Below are 17,596 nucleotides of genomic sequence, written 5' to 3'. Positions count from 1 at the left end.
GGTTCAGAAGACCTAATTTCTTATTTTGTTTCTGCTGCTGACTGGCTCAATGCCTCTTTGGGACTCAGTTTCCCTGGGAAAAGTAGAGAGACTGGACTTGGCTGCCATCGATAAGAATCCCCTGAGAGTTTGTTAAAGAGGCCCAGGCCCTCTTCCGGGGTGATCTGATTTAGAAAGTCCAGCTTGGCAGCCCCAGGGATCTATTTTGTTTTTATAAGGAGCTCTCTGGGGATTAAAAAAAAAAATCTCTTGTTTTTTAACTGGTTTTGTTGTTGTTCGCCTCCAAACCACTAACCTGGTCTCTGCTATCTATCAACTTGGGGTTTTGGCTTTTTTGTTTTTTTCAGATTCCACATTTAAGAGAAATCATACGGTATTTGTCTTTCTCTGTCTGACTCATTTCACTTAGCGTAACACCCTTGAGGTCCATCCATGTTGTCTCAAATGGCAAAATTTCATTCCTTTTATGGCGGGATAATATTCCATTGCATATATAAACCACGGTATCTTTATTGATTAATCCATTTGTCGACATTTAGGTTGTTTCCATGTCTTGGCTATTGTAGCTAATGCTGCAGTGAACTTGGGGGAGCATCTATTATTCTGAGTGAGTGAGTGTTTTTGTTTTTGTTTTCTTTTAAATAAACACCCAGAGTGGAATTGCCAATCATCTGGTAGGTCTATTTTTAGGTCTATGTTTGAGGAACCTGCCTATGGTTTTCCACAGTGGCTGCACCAATTTACAATCCCACCAACAGTGCACAAGGATTTTTCTCCACATCCTCGCCAATACTTGTTATCTCTTGTCTTTTTGATGATAGCCATTCTGACAGGTGGAGGTCATATTCCATGGGGTTTTGATTTGCATTTCCCTCAGGAGTAATGCTCTTGAGCATGTTTTCATGTACCTGTTGGCTATCTATATGTCTTCTTTGAAAAAATGTCTATTCAGGGCACCTGGGTGGCTCAGTCAATTAAGCCTCTGACTTCAGTTCAGGTCGTGATCTTGGGGTCCTAGAATGGAGTCCTGCGTCGGGCTCCCAGCTTGGCGGGGAGTCTGCTTGTCCCCTCCTTCTGCCCTTCCCCCCACCTGTGTGCACATGCACACACACTCTCAAATAAATAAAACAAAGTCTTAAAAAAGAAAGAAAGAAAAAAGAAAAGTGTCTATTAATCTGTTGTTGGGTTACGTGAGTTCCTTATATATTTTGGATATTAGCCCCTTATCAGATATATGATTCACAAATATTTCTCCCATTCAGTAGTTGCCTTTTCATTTTGTTGATGGTTTCTTTTGTTATGAAGAATCTTATTTTCCACTTGTTTTTTTGTTTTGTTTTGCTTTTGTTGCTTTTGCTTTTGGTGTCAGATTCAAAAAATCATCGCCAAGACCTATGTCAAGGAGCCTACCACCTATTTTGTCTTCTAGGAGGTTTATGGCTTCAGGTCTTCCATTCTAGTGTTCAACCCATTTTCAGTTAATGTTTGTGTATGCTGTAAGACGGCAGATGAGTTTCATTCTTCTGTATGTGGCAGTCCCGTTTTCCTAACATCATTTATTAAAGAGACTGTCCTTTCCCCAGTGTATATTCTTGGCCCCTTTGTTATAAATTAATTGACTATATATGGGTGGGCTCTCTTCTGTTCAGTTGATCTGTGTGTCTGTTTTTATGCCAGTACCTCTGGGGATTCTTTTTTTTTTTTTTTTTTTAAGATTTTATTTATTTTTTGAGAGAGAGAAAGTATGCTCATGAGCAGGGTTGGTGGGGGGGAGGGTTAGGAGGAAGGGACAGAGGGAGAAGGAGACTCCTCACCGAACAGGGAAGCCAATGTGGGGCTCCATCTCAGAAGACCCTGTGATGACTCTCAGCCAAAGGCTGATGCTTAACTGACTGAGCCACCCAGGCGCCCCATCCTCTGGAGATTCTTATTCAATATATTGGGCCCACGGCCAGTATGTGTAACCCTCAGGGCCTCCTGCTCTGACAGCCTGTCAGTCTTTCCTCATTTGTGGAGTAGGCAGTTTGGAACCAGAATTGTCTCCAGTCACTGAAGCCTATCCTCTGGAGGACCCCAGAGACTGAGGAGACCAGTTGCTGGAGCTGCCCATGACTCAGGCAAGTCTTGGCTCTGGCCAAGACTCCAGTGCCCTTGCCCTTCCCAGCCGGCCCTATGCAAAGACCTAGAGCAGTTACCACGGAATTAAGACTGCTCAACCTCCTCTACACAGCGAGCAGGACTGGACCTGGACCTGAGGCCTGGAGAAGACCAAAATCTTCCATGTTTTTCATGCTCCAAACCAGACATGTTGTTTGAATGTTTAGTGAGGACTTCTGCAGGCCTATCCTGACCTAAACAGCAAGTCTGGGACCAGAACCTAGGACTCCTCAGGTCTGTCCAGCCCCTGGGTGCCTTCCGCTAAGCCTCGATGTCTGCCAACTTGAAATCACATAAAAAATATGCTTTGGCCCTAAAACTTGCTTTGAGTCACTTGCAGGCAATGCAAAACTATTTGAGAACATTGGCAAGGCGGCATAAAGTCGGTCAAAAATAAAACTGCATTTGAGAAAGAATAAAATTCAAGTTCAGTTTCTAAAGAGCAACATTAAATCCAAAGCTCTGTGTGTTTTGATTAAGGTAGTCTGGCCTTGGTCGGCCACTTGATTAAGTCCCCTTGATCAGAGGCCACCAGCTGGCAGGCTTCTTCCCCATGCGGCTCTTCCCACTCCTCGCCCACCTGCACCTAACTTTCCATTCCTAGGAAACTACTGCTTGATTTAAAATGGGGCATCAATGGACACGCTATAAATTTAAAATATTTTTAGGTCACAGTAGAGTGTGGTAGTTAAAAGCCTGGGATCTGAAGTTAGATCCGAGCTGAAACTATAGCCTTATCATTAACTAGCTGTGTGACCTGTGTGTGTGTGTGTGTGTGTGTGTGTGTGTATAACCTTTTGAAGGTCACATCTTCTCTCTGTGCCTCAGTTCCTTATCTATAACACATGGATACTGAAACTTCCCAAAAAGGGATGACTGAATGAGCTAGCATACAGGATGCTTGTGGTATGGTGTTTGTTTATATAGATTTATACCCTGCCTCAGTCCTATAAACCCTGCTGCCTTTCCTCTGATCATCCTCTCATCCCCCTCATCGTTGTTAAGGTTAACAAATCTCTAGCGTTTATGATCAAACTCTGAAAACCTGGGAGAATCTCCCCCTTCCTCCCCACCCTCCCATCCCTGTAACTCAGCCTCTGTGGTCAGCAGGGTTTAAGGAAGCCACAGCAGAGGATTCTGGGAGTATCCTGAGAGAAGGACTATCATTACAGCTAATACTAAGGGTCAGGTGACTGTATTGGTGGTCCCCTGAAACAGAAGCAATGACACACTTAGCTACCTGAAGGCAGAGTCTAAGCAAGGCGGCCCTCGGAGAGGAGGCTAGGAGGATGGTGAAGCCAGGGCACGAGGGGGCAGATCACGGCCTGGCCCAGGGATGCGGAAGGAAGCAAGTTCTGCCTTGGTGCTTGCTGTGACTTCTTTGCCCTATATCCTGTCTCTTCTGTGTCCTTACCATGTTCCTTCAGAGGCTCAGTGCCAACAGACTGAAGGCCTCCTGACTCTGGTGGGAGTGGAGGGGGATAGGGAGGTGGCGTCTCATGAACTTTCAGGCTGAAATCTCAAGTTCTTTGCTCTCATTCCAGGGGGATGTGCACGTTGCCCTCTAGCTGGCTGACCCTCAGCCTCCTTCTTAAAAGGACCTTTTGTGATTACATCAGACCCACCTGGCTAATCCAGGATAATCTCCCATCTAAAAATCCTTAACTTAAGCACATGTGCAAAGTCCTTTTTACCATGTAAGGTAACATAATTCCAAGGATTAGGACATGGATGTCTTCAGGGGACCATTATTCAACCTACCACAGAGGGGCAATGCGTAACCCAAAATAATACGTGACTAATGGTGGAATTTCAAGCAGTCACATAAAGAAGTTCTGTTGTGTTTTGCATTACTCTAATACAAGGGGCATTTCTATTTTGGAACAGAATGACCACGCAGCAAGCCTTCCTCAGAGGTCAGGGTCTCGAGCAAGGCTGGGGGCTCACCGGGCTCAAGCTGAGACAGCTGGCTCCAGTCCTCTCCCGCCTCTGGTAAGAGCCTCTGGGGCTCTTGCTTCAACTGGACTCAGCCTTCTACAGCTGACAACATTCTCCTGGCACCACGAACAGTGCCAGCTGAGGGGCTGCCAGAGCCTCCTCTCAGCCCTGACCCTTCAGCTCTAGGCAAGGAGGGGGTGTAGGGGAGGGGATGCACCCTCAGGTGACAGTTGGCCTCCAAGGATCCAGTGAAGGATGCTCCACTCTTGGTCCCCTTCCCTCCACACTTCCTCCTGGGCTGACCTTTCCCCAGGCTGACCTCTGGCTGCCCTGTCCTCCCATCTTACCTGGTGAGATTCCTTTGTTGGCCCCTGCAGGGAACACTCTTTGCCTGTTAAAAGAAGATTTGGGGAGAGGGTAAGGCTTAACTCATGAACAGTGGCTCTTGAATGATGAGGTTATAGGCCCAGTAAAAGCTAGCAAACGGAAGGGGTGACCCTCCCAGCTCTTCACCTCATCTGACCATCAACTCAGGTCACTTGTACGACTCTGGCTGCAAGGAGCATATGGGGCTTTAGGGAGCTCTGGAAATGAGCTCATGAGGGATGGGGAGGTTTCCAGAGCCCCCCACGCCCAGCATGGGACCTCCTGGTCCACGCCTCTCTTCACTCTCCATCCTAAGGGCCAGGGCTTTGTTGCCAGACCCTTCCAGAAACTCTCTCTTACACACACACCCCCACTATCCTCAGGGGCAGTGAAACCCCTGCTGGAGGCATCGTATGGAGGATTTGTGGGGTGTGTATGTCTGTGTGCTGTGTCCTGAGTAGGACAAGAACTGATCACTCGATTCAACTTGAGAGAGGGCCTACTCCACCACCAAATCCATGGAAAAGTGTCTCCCATGCATTTAGCCCTGTGCTAGCCTCTGAGAAGACACTGCCCCTATTTCTAGGTGCTACATCCAGCTGATGAGCTCAAGCTACCATCAAGGAACCATTCACTTACTAATTATTTCATCCAATAAACCTTTCTTGCATACCAGCTGGGTGTCAGGCCTGCTGGACCCACGAGTCAGGGAAGGTGGGAAGAAGAATGAGAAATGGCCTCTCCTGGAGCAGGAGGGTCACTCTGCTGAGCTGGCCAGTCAGCATGGCAGCTGGCTGAGAGCAGGCCAGCGCCTGTGCTGATGACAATGGCAGTGAAGGCAGGACGACCAGGCTGTGGGCCAATGGAGGCCTCTGGAGGTAGCACTTTGCCAGCTCCCCCTGTGGAACTGGGTCCCAGCCAGTACCCCTGCTGTCTCTGCTCCCCACCCAGCAGTGGGGCATCACCCCCACCCCAGCCTCTTCCTCTCCTGGCGAGAGGCCCTGCCTCCTGCCCATTCTCTTCCTGAACCTGCCCTTATAAGGCCACCAGCTCAGGAGACGTGTGTGTTCTGTGTCCTCTGGGAAGTTGCCCACACAGCGTCATCCACTGTTTTACTGCCCAAGATTTTTAACCTATGATTTTATTTATTTATTTATTTATTTATTTATTTATTGTCATTAAAGGGATGTTTTAAGCCTTTGCAGAGACATTAACTGGGTGTTGGGTGAAAGCGGAAGGATGGAAGCCAGGAGGCCCTGGACCCAGGACAGACCAGCCCCAGGCCATGGCTTAATCCCAGTCCCTCAGCTGCCAAACAATCCCATGAGCCTCAGCAGGCCTTGTGCTGAGCACCAGGAAGAGAAGGGAGATGGGGATCCTCTGGAAGACTGGTGCTGGGGCAGTGTGGGCAGCCTCCAGGTGGAGGGGTGATGCCTGGTCTGCAGGAGCATGAGCCTGGCTGAGGTACATAGAAGGGGACACAACTTAGTACAACTGAGACCACAGTGGTCGCTCCAGTGTGCTGGAGGGCCGCCTTCTCCATTTCCTTGCACCTATTCCATTCTATTCTGAGGCCACAAAGCCATCCCCAATTTTTCTTAAGTGACACCCAGTGACCTTGGAAGACTTTCCCCTGCTGGCTGTGGGCCTTCTTAGTGTGTCGAGATGCCTTGTCCTCCCCTGACCAGAGGGTGGGGGCACGTCACCCACACAGGGCCAGGCCGAGTCTGCAGTGTGACCTTGGAAGCTGGAGCATCCTCATTCGGGCTGCAGCTCCAGAGGGCTGGCCATAAGCAGCAGCTTCTGCTAGGGCCCCTTGCCGCAGCTAAGCTCCTATCCCTCCCCAGCCAGGGGCTCTGGCCTTCCCATGGAGCCTGGGGCTGCCCCAAGACCTCCTGATAGAATCCTGTCCTCTTGAACTTGGTCGAGGGTAGCTGCCCTTGCTGATGGCCACAGCACTCTGATGGAGGCAACGAGAGAATCTGATTAAAGGCAGCGGCCACACGGGGCAGAGAGTGTCCCGTCGCTCAGGGAAACTCATCAAAGGTCTAAGACTTAAAGTGGGAGGACGGTTCTCACGGAGGGGTTTATCTCCATCAAGGGGCTTATCTTGTGGTCCTATAACTGCCCAAGGGGCTGCTTCCTTCATTCCTCTGTGAAGAACTGGGCACCAGCCCTGAACCTGGCTTGTCTCTCTGACCTGGATTGCTGGCCCAGCTGGAATGTACTCCAAAGCATTTGTTGAATAAAGACAGAAGAAGGAAAGAAGGGAAACCCATGAAATTAAGCCCACAGAGGGATGGCCCCTGCTGAAAGGTAACTGACTTCCACACTGGTTTCACCAAAGTGCCGGGGAAAGTGCTCCCCAGACAGTATTTTTTGTTTGTTTAAGATTTTATTTATTTATTTGACAGACAGAGATCACAAGTAGGCAGAGAGACAGGCAGAGAGAGAGAGGGAAGCAGGCTCCCCGCCGAGCAAAGGGCCTGATGTGGGGCTCGATCCCAGAACTTTGGGATCATGACCTGAGCCGAAGGCAGAACTTTAACCCACTGAGCCACCCAGGTGCCCCGATCCCCAGACAGTATTAAGGGAAGCTCTGGGTCTTGGGAGAACACCGTCAGTGTGGTGATTTCAAGGGACAAAGGCAGCTAGTCCCCATTCCTCAGTGCCCTGCTTCTCAGAGCCTGGGAGGACCACATGTGGAGCCTGGTAACTGCTAGGAGGGTGCCGGTGTTAATCTGTGCAAGGCCTGCTAGTCTCCCAGGAAGGAATAGTGGTCCAAGTTGGTTTGTCACCCCCTGATGTCCTCTTTTGGGGAGCATGTGGTCCCTTTTAGATGGCAGCAGAGCTAAGCAGAGACAAGCATGGATCACCATCCCACAGTCCAGAAGCAGGGACCGCACTCTCTATGGTGGACCAGGCTGTGCTCTGAGGATAGGAGTGGGCACAGGTCAAGGAAGCCACCACCCCGGTCTCTCCATCCCAACTATAGGCTAGGTGGGGACAGGTGACCAAGGGATGGCCTAGCTGCAGTCCGGGGCTGTTTTCTGAGTTCAAGCTAGGTCACTGTTTCTGAAGCTAAGTGTGTGGACTTCCCCAGGGTGCAGAGCCTCAAGTTAGAGGTGCTGGGCCAAGCATCATCGGGCTAACACATTTCAGAATGTGGCTGAGAGGTCTCACATGCCTGCCCCTCCACCTTTTCCAGCCTATGTCCCCAAGGTGACACCAGGTCAAGGAGTTATAACCCAGAGACAATGGTGGCAGATGCTCTCAAGGCCCACAGCCCCTCTTTGGGAATCCCAACCACACCATGTAGTCATTGATTATCTCTTCCACCTGAAGCCAGACCGACTATTATTGGCAAGACAATCCGCTGCCCTGGCCTAAGGGCAGAAGGCTTTCTGGTTTATTGACACTTGCTGGGGGCTTCGCACCGTCCTAAGCTCCTTCTGCGTCCTATCTCACTCAACTCCCCATAGTCCTCATCAACAGACACCATCTGAGGTTCACAGAAGTTAACATCTGTCCAAGGCCATGTGGTCAGAAGGTACTAGTGCTAGAGTTAGAATCCAGGAAGTCTGAGCTGGAAGCTGGAGCATCCGGGTTCTCCTCACCATGGACCTGGCACACACACTCCCCCACCTCACCATACAGCAAGCACGTACACCAGATGGACTAACATCTTCAATGACAGATACAAAGTGGGGCTCAGAGAGGTCATACAACCAAGACAATCTCACCCAGCAAATGGATGGCAGGGATGGGTGTGGGATGAGCATCTCCAGGGCTCCCCTTCTGTATCCTGCAGGACCCCTTGTTTAAACCTGATAAAGGTCAGGTCTGGACAGGGCCATAGAGATCCAGACTCTACCTAGAGGCTGGCACTGGGGACCTGCCTGGTCCCTCCCTTGGGAGAGGACAGCGGAAGCTGTGCTCCCTGAAGCTCATGCATCTGCTTCTGTTTCCGTTCCCAGCCACTCCTCAGAGAGTTTCTAAAGGTCAGTTTTTTCCCCTCAAATTCAAGTGGCTGGGGAGGCAAGGCCCTAGCTTCCGGACCCTGGAGGCACCACCCCTTCTGGTAAGATGTTCTTCTGGTTCCCATCACTGCATAATCAGGCCAAGGCACTGAATTGGACCTTTTCCAGTATGCCTTGCTGTGCTCAAATGTAGCCACTCAATGACAGATGCCCAGAGAGATGAGGGCCAGAAGGGACAGGGCACGTATCTCAACAAGAAAGAGATGGCACATTCACATTGGGTCACCAAGGACTATTTACAAAGGCTGAAAGGCTACTACAGGGAGAGTGCAAGGCCAATGACACAGACACTCTCACCACTCCTAGGCCTGGAGAGTGAGGGGAGGTGGTCACCTAAGAGGAGCTGTGACTTGGGTCAGCGGAGGGGAAAAGATCAGTCAGGGGCAGCCCTGCAGGGAGGGAGCCAGGAACAAAACCCGCTGACATCCCACTCCTCTCTACCCCCTACCTTCTGGTAGTGTCTCCCATCTGACCTGGAGTCAAGGGAGCTCAGGGATCTGACCCCCAAGGGCAGCCTCCTGGGCTACAGATTGTGAGAAAGGGACAGTGGATCTGCAAGGCCAGATGGGAGTCCTGAAGCACAGGGCAGGATGAGGGGCTTGGTACTGGCATTCAAGAAATGGGATATCTGGCTTCCATATTCACCACTCAGACACCTCCTGTGGATCCACACTTCCTACAGAATAAGGCCCAAGTTAGCCTGGCATTCAAAGCTCTTTCCACTCAGGTTCCAACCTCCCTCCCTAATGCGAAAGCTACTGGCCTGCTTCACATAATCTGTCTGCAGAGCAACTCTATCCAGTAAGTCTTACCATGATGAACGTTTTATAAAGAAACCAACTCTGCCCAGAGGACACAGCAGGCATGTGATGGAGCTGGAGGATGAACCCAGGTCCCCTGATGCCAAAACCAGTCCTGCGTCCTCACTGAGTGATAAGATAAGTGCACAGACTGCTGGACAGTACCCAACTCTTCCCAACCCTGCCTGCCTCCCAGATGGGGTCCCGAGAAAGCGAGGGGGTGGAGAAGGGAACGTGGAAGCTGGGCTTACTGCATGCAGGCCCCTAGGTTCCCAATTCGCTCTCCTAACAATCCTCTGCGGCAGGGATTGTCCTCCTTGTCTGGACTGGAGACACTTTCATTACAGCAAGCTCAAGCTACTTAGCTGTGGTCCCAGAGCAGTTAGTGTCAGAGCCCAGGCTGGACTCCAAGAGGAGCTGGCTACCTAGCAGACAGAGCTGGCCCTCTGCAGAGCCTCGGTCCCTTCCTTCCACCCCGACCCACTTAGTGAGCTCCCTCCCAGCGCCCCGACAGTCAGGACTGTGGGGTTACGCACATCTACGGAAGGCCGGAAGGCCGCTGTTAGAATGGAAACAGGTTCCTGGAAAGAGAAGTATACCTGGCCAAAGGCATCAGGTTGCACTTAGGGTTATCAAATGGTGAAGGGCCCAGGTGCCCAGATGCAACCATTAGAGCTCAATTCCTTCGTCTCTGTCCGCTGAAAGAAAGCAGGGTGCTGAAAACAATGCTACGCCAGAGGGGGAGACTTATTGGGAACAGTAAGGTTGGAGGTCTGGAATCAGGGAGGGCAGGTCATTGTGGGGAAGCGCCCTCCAGGTGTCCTGAGGGCAGCACAGAGATGCAGCCTGGTGTGCTGGGAAAAGGATTCCAGAGGCGTGGGCTTTAGCTCAGGGTGGTGTGTAGCATTGCTGTGTGTCTCTAGGTAAGTTACTTGCCTCCCCTCTCCCCGCTACCCCAGAACTTCCCTCCCCGCTCCAGCCACACAAAGGAGGGGTTGCACAGAAGGTTTATACCCTGGTCCAAGACTCTGCAGCCCCACGAAAGGCCTCCTTTATGTTTTGTTAGTTGTTGAAGCGAGTCACCAGAGAGGGGGGCTCCTCCTTTTCATGCTTCCCACTCCAGCTGGGGCCAAATCATGTGGAGATGAGCCTGGAGAGACTGCTCCTTGGGGGTCCCGCATTCCATGCTCTGATCAGGTGCCCACAGGAGGCCTTTCTGCCCACATGTGTGCCTCCTACCAGCACAATTAACATGCCACCCTTATTCCTGGCAAATGACAGCAGCCTGAAGCAGAGCAATTAGGGTGAAAAAGAGGCCCAGCTGCTTGAGCCCAAAGATAAATAAACAGAGGGCCTGTGCGTATTCAGCCGCCAAGAGGAGTGATTCTTCACGGGGTGATTAGCGCTTCCAACTCCAGTCTCCTCCCCTCTACTGAAGGCGGAGAAGTGACCTGTGAGCTGCAGTTATCAGACCCCACTCTTCCCTGGAAGTACCAAGGACCCCCCAGCTCATCACCTCCCCCTGAAAGTCTTCCCTGGTCACCTGCCCAGCCCCACCCCCTGCCCAAACTCCTCTGAAATCCGACAGCCCCGAGTTTTTCTTCTGATAGATCAATTCATTCATTCCTTCTTTTGACATACATTGAGCACCATTCATTCATTAAATAATTAAGCCCTGGGGTGCCTGAGTGGCTCAGTTGGTTAAGTGTCTATCTTCGGCTCAGGTCATGATCCCAGCGTCCTGGGATGGAGTCCCACCTCCTCTGGCTCTCTGCTCAGGGAGAAGCCTGCTTCTCTTGCTCCCTCTGCCTGCTGCTCCACCCTGTTTTTGCTCTCTCTGTGTCAAATAAGTAAAATCTTAAAACAACAACAACAACGAAAAAAGTAAGCCCCTACTATGTTCTAGTTACTGTTCTGGGTCCTGGTGAACAGACAAAAATCTCTGCCTTTGTGGAGCTCAAGTTTTAGAAGGAGGAAACAGACACTAAAGAAGTAAAAGTATAGCATAATAGATGATGCTAAATGTTATGGAGGGAAATAAGGGAGTAAGAAATGCAGAGAAGAGGAAGGTAGATTTTAAGGGATGGGGGGCGGTTAGGAAAGTCCTCAGAATGAAGGTGACATCTGAGCAAAGGCCTGTAGGAGGTTGGCAGTCAGCCAGGGGGCTAAGTGAGAGAAGTGTGCCTGGCACAGATACCTGTGCAAAGGTCCTGAGGTTGGAGTGTGCATGGTGTCTTTGAAGAACAGCAATGAGCCCGGGGGGAGAGTGGTGAGAGATGAACTGAGGGAGGAAATGGGGCAGGGGATCCCGAAAGCACTGAGGCTTTCACTCAAGTGCAATGAACGACCCAAATCTCTGAATGGAGAAGCAATGAGGTCTGGCTGGCTCTTCATTGGATGGCTCTGGCTGCCACATGAGCAGACTGAAAGGAAGCAAGCAGGCAAGTAGGCTCTGGGTGGAATGTGGGAAGTTCTGGCTTCTCCTTCTGCCTCTGTCAGGCAGGCTATAGAACCACAACAGAGGGGTGCCTGGGTGGCTCAGTGGGTTAAAGCCTCTGCCTTCGGCTCAGGTCATGATCCCAGGGTCCTGGGATCAAGCCCCACATCGGGCTCTCTGCTCACCAGGGAGTTTGCTTCCCCATCTCTGTCTCTGCCTGCCTCTCTGCCTACGTGTGATCTCTGTCTGTCAAATAAATAAAATCTTAAAACACACACACACACACACAACAGAATAGTTTCCAGCGAGAGGGAAGCTTGGGGTGCAAGGCTTCCAGAATAGGGGGCAAGGAGAAATTGTATGGAGGACTGGAGGGAGCCCAGAGAGTTGGGCTACAAGGCTGCCATGGAAGCTCAGGAAAATGCTCCTTGCTGCAGTAATGTGTGTGTGTGTGTGTGTGTACGTGTGTGTGTGTGTACATCTCTCTGGAAGGATAGACTTTTCAGAGTGGGCCAGTGGGCTGGGATGGAGAGATTTTTAAACCCTGCCTTCTGGGTTTAGTAACCCCTAAGTGTCTCTTTATATTTGCCCCCGCCCCTCCCCAGCACCTGCCTCGTACCTGGTTTGGCCTTCCACACCATACCTTCACTCAGTGGTCACGTCTAGGTGCCAGGATATAAGAGGCTAAGAATCCCAAGTTTTGTTTCCATGTCCTTGCTCTTCCACTTGACTGGCTACATGACTTTGGGTGACTCGTTTCAGCTTTCTGCTGGCTTCTCACCTACAAACAGACATAGTGACCATACTTGCCGAGGGTGGTGGGCTGTGAGAGGAACAACAGAGTCCGACCTGTAAGGTCAGAGAAGATGGGCTGTATTATGAAAACCTCCCTGACACTTCATGAGAGGGAGGGAAATCTGTGAAAATGCAAAACCCCCTCAGGGTCTTCACAAGTGATTAGCACCCTCAGGCAGCTAGCCATTAGATGCCCAGCTAGATCCTAAAGCAAGAGAACTCAGGATAGCTATTTTTCCTAACACAGGGAAAGAGGGAGGGCTGGGTTTAGGGGAATAGGTGAACCACAAGTAGAGATGGTGCAGAAAGAAAGGTAACAGGGAAGGGAGTGTTAAGGAGTCTGGCAGAAATACCCTGTCCATCTCCAAATATCAGAGAAGCAGGGAGGCAGTCCCAGAAAACAAGCATGTGGCCTTGGGTTCAAGGCTGGGGCTCTGCTACTTCCTAGTTGTGTCTCTTCCAATCATGTGACCTTTGGGTGTTTGGGTTTTTTAAATCTTCAAGGGTAGGGGTTTTGCCAAGCTGCCTAACACTTAGAATTCTCACAGAGTTTAAATAAGTCAACTGTGGGAAAGCACACTGTGAACAGTGTTATTATTACTTTTTTTTAAAAAGATTTTATTTATTTATTTGACAGAGAGAGATCACAAGTAGGCAGAGAGGCAGGCAGAGAGAGAGGAAGCAGGCTCCCCACTGAGCAGAGAGCCCGATTCCGGGCTCAATCCCAGGACTCTGAGATCATGACAGGAGCCAAAAGCAGAGGCTTAACTCACTGAGCCACCCAGGCACCCCTGAACAGCGTTATTATTATGCACAAAAGACATCTCAGAAAAGGCTGCTCTGGACCAAGAAATATCACAGCCCCAGGAGCCAACAGGCCTTGCCTGGGCAGGTCCACACAGCCAGCTGCAAAAGCTGACATGCACAAAGCTCTGTGGGTCGCAAGAGCAGATGAGCCAATGGATCTCGAGATTGCAAATTTCAGGGCTGAGCACTAGGCAGGAGGAGTGAGCACAGAAGAGCATGCTCTGAACTGTTACGAAAAATTATCCGTAACTTGGACATAGACGGAAGGACTGTATATCTTTTCAATGTTGTTGTGGGGTAGGGTTGAACAGCTAAGAATTCTCTCAGGAAAAACTAAATCCCTGTTTCACAATTTACTATTGACTAGAGTCCTGACTTTGTGAAGCTACACGCTCACTTGTACCTGCATAAATAATAGGTAGATGTGTGTATGCAGAGGTGCAAAGGTTTTTCAGTCCAGTACAGAACCACGAAAGTTATGGTTTTATTGTCCTGGAAGTTAACCAGCTTCACCTCTTATCTTAGCAAATTTATTTCAACAGGTCTTTTCCAACTAAAGACACAAATCTCTGTCTCTCAAATGTTCCTCTGAACCAGTTTTCCATTCTTCTGGTTCCTTTGTTAACAACTTAAATAAAACTTTGACACGTGGTAACAATTATACTGTGATGGAATCAGAAAGGGAGGGGCTCTGTTATGCTTCAGCATGAGGACAGTGGCTCTGGGTGCATCGCTTGGCCTCTGGGCCTCACGTATCTCATGTGTCTGCCATTGAGAGAAGGTACCGAACTCCCAGGACTGAGGCAGTGTTGGAGCAGGAAGACGGATGTGAAAGTACTTTGCACATTATTCACAGGATGCCAAAGTCAGGATTTATTGTTGTGATTTGGGCTACTCCAGGGCTGGCAGATGCCAGGTTTCGGAGGGCAGCATTCCGCAGGGCTTGGGATATAGGTCAGGGGCAAAGCCTGCTCCAGGCAGCCCTGACACTAGGCTCCGCGCTGATGTTACATTCTATACTTCTGACGAGGCTGGAATTTCCCACAGGCCTCAGGTCTTCGAAGATAGAGACCATTTAGGGCACTTAGGGCATGGAGAAGCTGAGGACTCGGGTAGGCAGGTGACCAGAAATCAGGATAGGAGTATTCTAAAAGAGGGACAAGAGTCTTCCTCTAATACCAGTTCCCTAAGTAAGACAGCCTCTATGGCCTGGGTTCTTTCAGGACCTCATCATTTGGTTCTGTAGGTGGGGAAGTTTTCAGGTCAGTTGATAGGACAACGGGATCTCTGCCCTTGTTATCTGCACACGTGCACGGTTTCACACATATACAGAAGGAAGTCATTCAGAGGTCCAATGAGCAATGCAGATGGCCAAGGTCGGGAACAGCCAACCCTGCACAGAGGAGGTAGGTACAGGGCCAACAGAGGGGTGGCGGGGGCAGGGGGAGAGGAAAGGCATTCCAGGCCCAGAGAATGGCAGGAGCAGAGACTTGGAGGAGACAATTAACCTGCAGAATGCGGAGGAGGATGCAGTTAGACCTGGTCAGGATTGGGCTCTTGCCTTGAGTGACCTAAAGTCATGGAAGTTAATAATCCACTGCCCACAGGGTGATGGCAAAAAAGGGAGTGGGCAAGGGCTTGCAACTGACTTCTCTCCGCCAGTCCGCATCCTGTGAGGGGTTGTGGGGAGCCCATTCTCTCTCATAGGTGTCACCCCAGGTTCAGCTCAGTTATTGTCTCTACAAGCCATGCCAGCCTCGCCCCCTCCTCAAATGCCTCCATCCACAGATGTTCTGCCTTAAAGGCTGTGCTCACAGAGCCTCCTCCCATCTGTTCCAGCTTTCCCCCATCTCTTCTGAGCCCTGTTTCCATCATCTGAACCTCCCCCCTGCAGCAGCTAATTACCCTGCCTCTCTTCTTCACCCTTCCTGGAGTTAAATATTTTTCCTTTCCCTATTTTCCCTTTGTCCTGATTTCTTCAATACTATTTTATTCCACTGTGAGGTTTTGGTCTCTTTTTGTTTGCATACTGACTTTAGCCCTCAGTGGATCAAGACAAGTGTGTGCAAACCTTGGTCTTGGGCTAGACTCTAGGCTTTGTAGACCCCTCTAGCAACTACAGTGACCTTGGCCTAGCACTGTACAAGACACACAGTAGGTGCCTGATTCTTGCCAACTGACTGGAAGTTTGATTAACATCGCTTAACTCACTCCCAGTAATGCTCAATTATTGGCCCATTCAGACACAAGCCTGGATTATTGAAATCCTACCCCCCAACCCAATCCACTGGCATTGTGACCCACCACCTCTCAGCAGAGCCCAAGTAATTTGAAGGCTCAGACCCCAGCCCCATTGTTACTCTCTGAATTTCTTGGACTTGTTCATATCATCACAAGGCCCAAGACCTGCATGTCTCAACCAGGGAGACAGAATTTCCAAGCAGCTTCGAAGGCCAGCCTTATAGACTCAGCCATGGCTCAGCGAAGACTCGGGATAGCCCCTGCTAAAGGCCAACTCAGAATCACAGTTCTGGTGTTGTTGGGGCCACAGGCCCGGGAGTGCCAGGAGGAAGCCTCAGGAGGAAAGTCTGCAAGGACCCGGGCCTTGGGAAGCCGGCCTTCTCCCTGAGCAGCCTCCAGGTGTCACCCTCGATGGCATAGAGCAACGTAAACATGCGATTGACCGTATAGACTGTGTCGCCGCGCACCACCGCCGTGAAGAGCGCTCCCTTGCTGTTGACAAACTGGCCAGGCAGTGCGGTCCACTGACCCGTAGCCAGGTTGAGGCAGTCGATGGCGCAGTGGAGGAAGTCGTCTTTAGGTCCGTTGCGCACCACGTAGAGGCTGTCGCGGTGGGCCACCATGCAGTGACCGTAGCTCTGCGGACGCCGCAGCTCGGCCACCTGCAGCCACGTGTCCGCCTTCACAGCGTACTCCACCACAGCCGTGGTGTCGGCCGGCCGCCACAGACACACGAAGAGGCGGCCACGTGCCTGGGCGCAGGGCACTCCCGCGGCCGGCTGGGGCAGGTCGGCCACGAAGCTCCAGCAGCCCGCGGCTGGGTCATAGCTCTCCACAGAGCTCATGGGCGTCCTCTGGAACTCGCCGCCGATGGCATAGAGACGGCCGTCGAAGCCGGCCAGCGCCAGGTCATAGCGCGGCTGGTGCGGGCTGGGGAACTCGCGCCACGTGCCTCCCTCGGGGTCGTAGCAGAAGCCCAGCTCCGCCACCTCCTTGCTGGCACCCCGCACGCCGCCCACGATGTACAGCTTGTTGCCCAGCGTGGCCACGCCCGCCAGCAGTGTGCTGGCCTCCAGGGGCAGCGCGGCCAGCGTGCGCCACGTGTCCTCCTCCTCGTCCAGGTAGCACACCGTGCGGGACGCGTCCTCCAGGAAGCCCGGCGCCGGCGTGTGCGTGCTCACGGCCACGTAGCTGCTGGGCCGCAGCGCCGCCACGTAGGCGCGGGCCTCGGGCAACGCTAGCTCGGCCGCCAGCTCGCGCCTGCCATCGCGGATGAAGAGCGCGGCGCTGTGGAACACGTCGTGCAGGCCGAACACTGCGGCCGCGTCGCACAGCAGCGCGCAGTTGTCCGACGTGAGGCTGTACTCCAGGAAGCGCGCCAGCGCCGGCGCCTGCAGAAAGGCGGCGCACTCTACGGCCTGCAGCAGCTCCTCGTCGGCCGCCAGCGCGGGCCGCTCGCCGCGCAGCACCTGCAGCGTGGTGTGGAAGCCGGCGGCGCTCAGCGCGCCCAGGCGCACCTCGGCCGCGCGCGTCTCCAGCATGCCGGAGCGGAACAGACCGCGGAAGAAGCCGCAGTGCTCCACCAGCAGGGCCCGCTCGGCCTGGAAGAGCTGGTCGTCCACACGCACCTGCACCGTGGGGGCCTCTGGGGCCCGTGGCATGGCGAGCCGGACGGGCGGGGGCCGCCGCCGGGGGGCTTGGATTCAGCGGCCACAGACTCTGGGGCTCCCCCCGGAGCGGAAGAAACTTCCCAGGGGATATAAATATCTCCCTGGCTAAAGATAGTACGGCTCATGTGATGTGGTGGCCGGCAAGCTGGATGGCTGTGGGCCCGCGGGCATCGGGAGACGTGCAGGGTCACTCACTTCCCTATGGGAAATAGAAACAGTAGTGACCCCGTATTGAGTACCGATTGCATGCAGAGCACTGTGAGGGCCACTTGCAAAGATTTCCCCATTTAACCTGCACTAAAGGTGCTGTGTGGGCTTGTGCAAGAATCCTAACTCTGACCTTGT

General features: G+C 52.0%; 1 protein-coding gene across 1 annotated transcript; it reads right to left on the bottom strand.

The window, feature by feature from the left end:
* Positions 1–13,267: 13,267 nt before the first annotated feature.
* On the bottom strand, positions 13,268–17,317 carry KBTBD13 (kelch repeat and BTB domain containing 13). The gene has a single exon (XM_004758682.3). The coding sequence runs from the start codon at positions 17,240–17,242 to the stop codon at positions 15,863–15,865; it is 1,380 nt and encodes a 459-aa protein (XP_004758739.1). The 5' UTR covers positions 17,243–17,317; the 3' UTR covers positions 13,268–15,862.
* Positions 17,318–17,596: the final 279 nt, after the last annotated feature.

This window comes from Mustela putorius, unplaced genomic scaffold, assembly GCF_011764305.1.
Source record: "Mustela putorius furo isolate JIRA1106 unplaced genomic scaffold, ASM1176430v1.1 tig00003896_pilon_pilon_pilon, whole genome shotgun sequence".
In the NCBI taxonomy this organism is placed as follows: Eukaryota; Metazoa; Chordata; class Mammalia; order Carnivora; family Mustelidae; genus Mustela; species Mustela putorius.
This window is presented reverse-complemented; position numbering and strand designations above follow the sequence as displayed.

Bases quoted from the DNA above. Each gene is read 5' to 3' on its own strand.
- KBTBD13 (XM_004758682.3), bottom strand. From the start codon at position 17,242: ATGCCACGGGCCCCAGAGGCCCCCACGGTGCAGGTGCGTGTGGACGAC.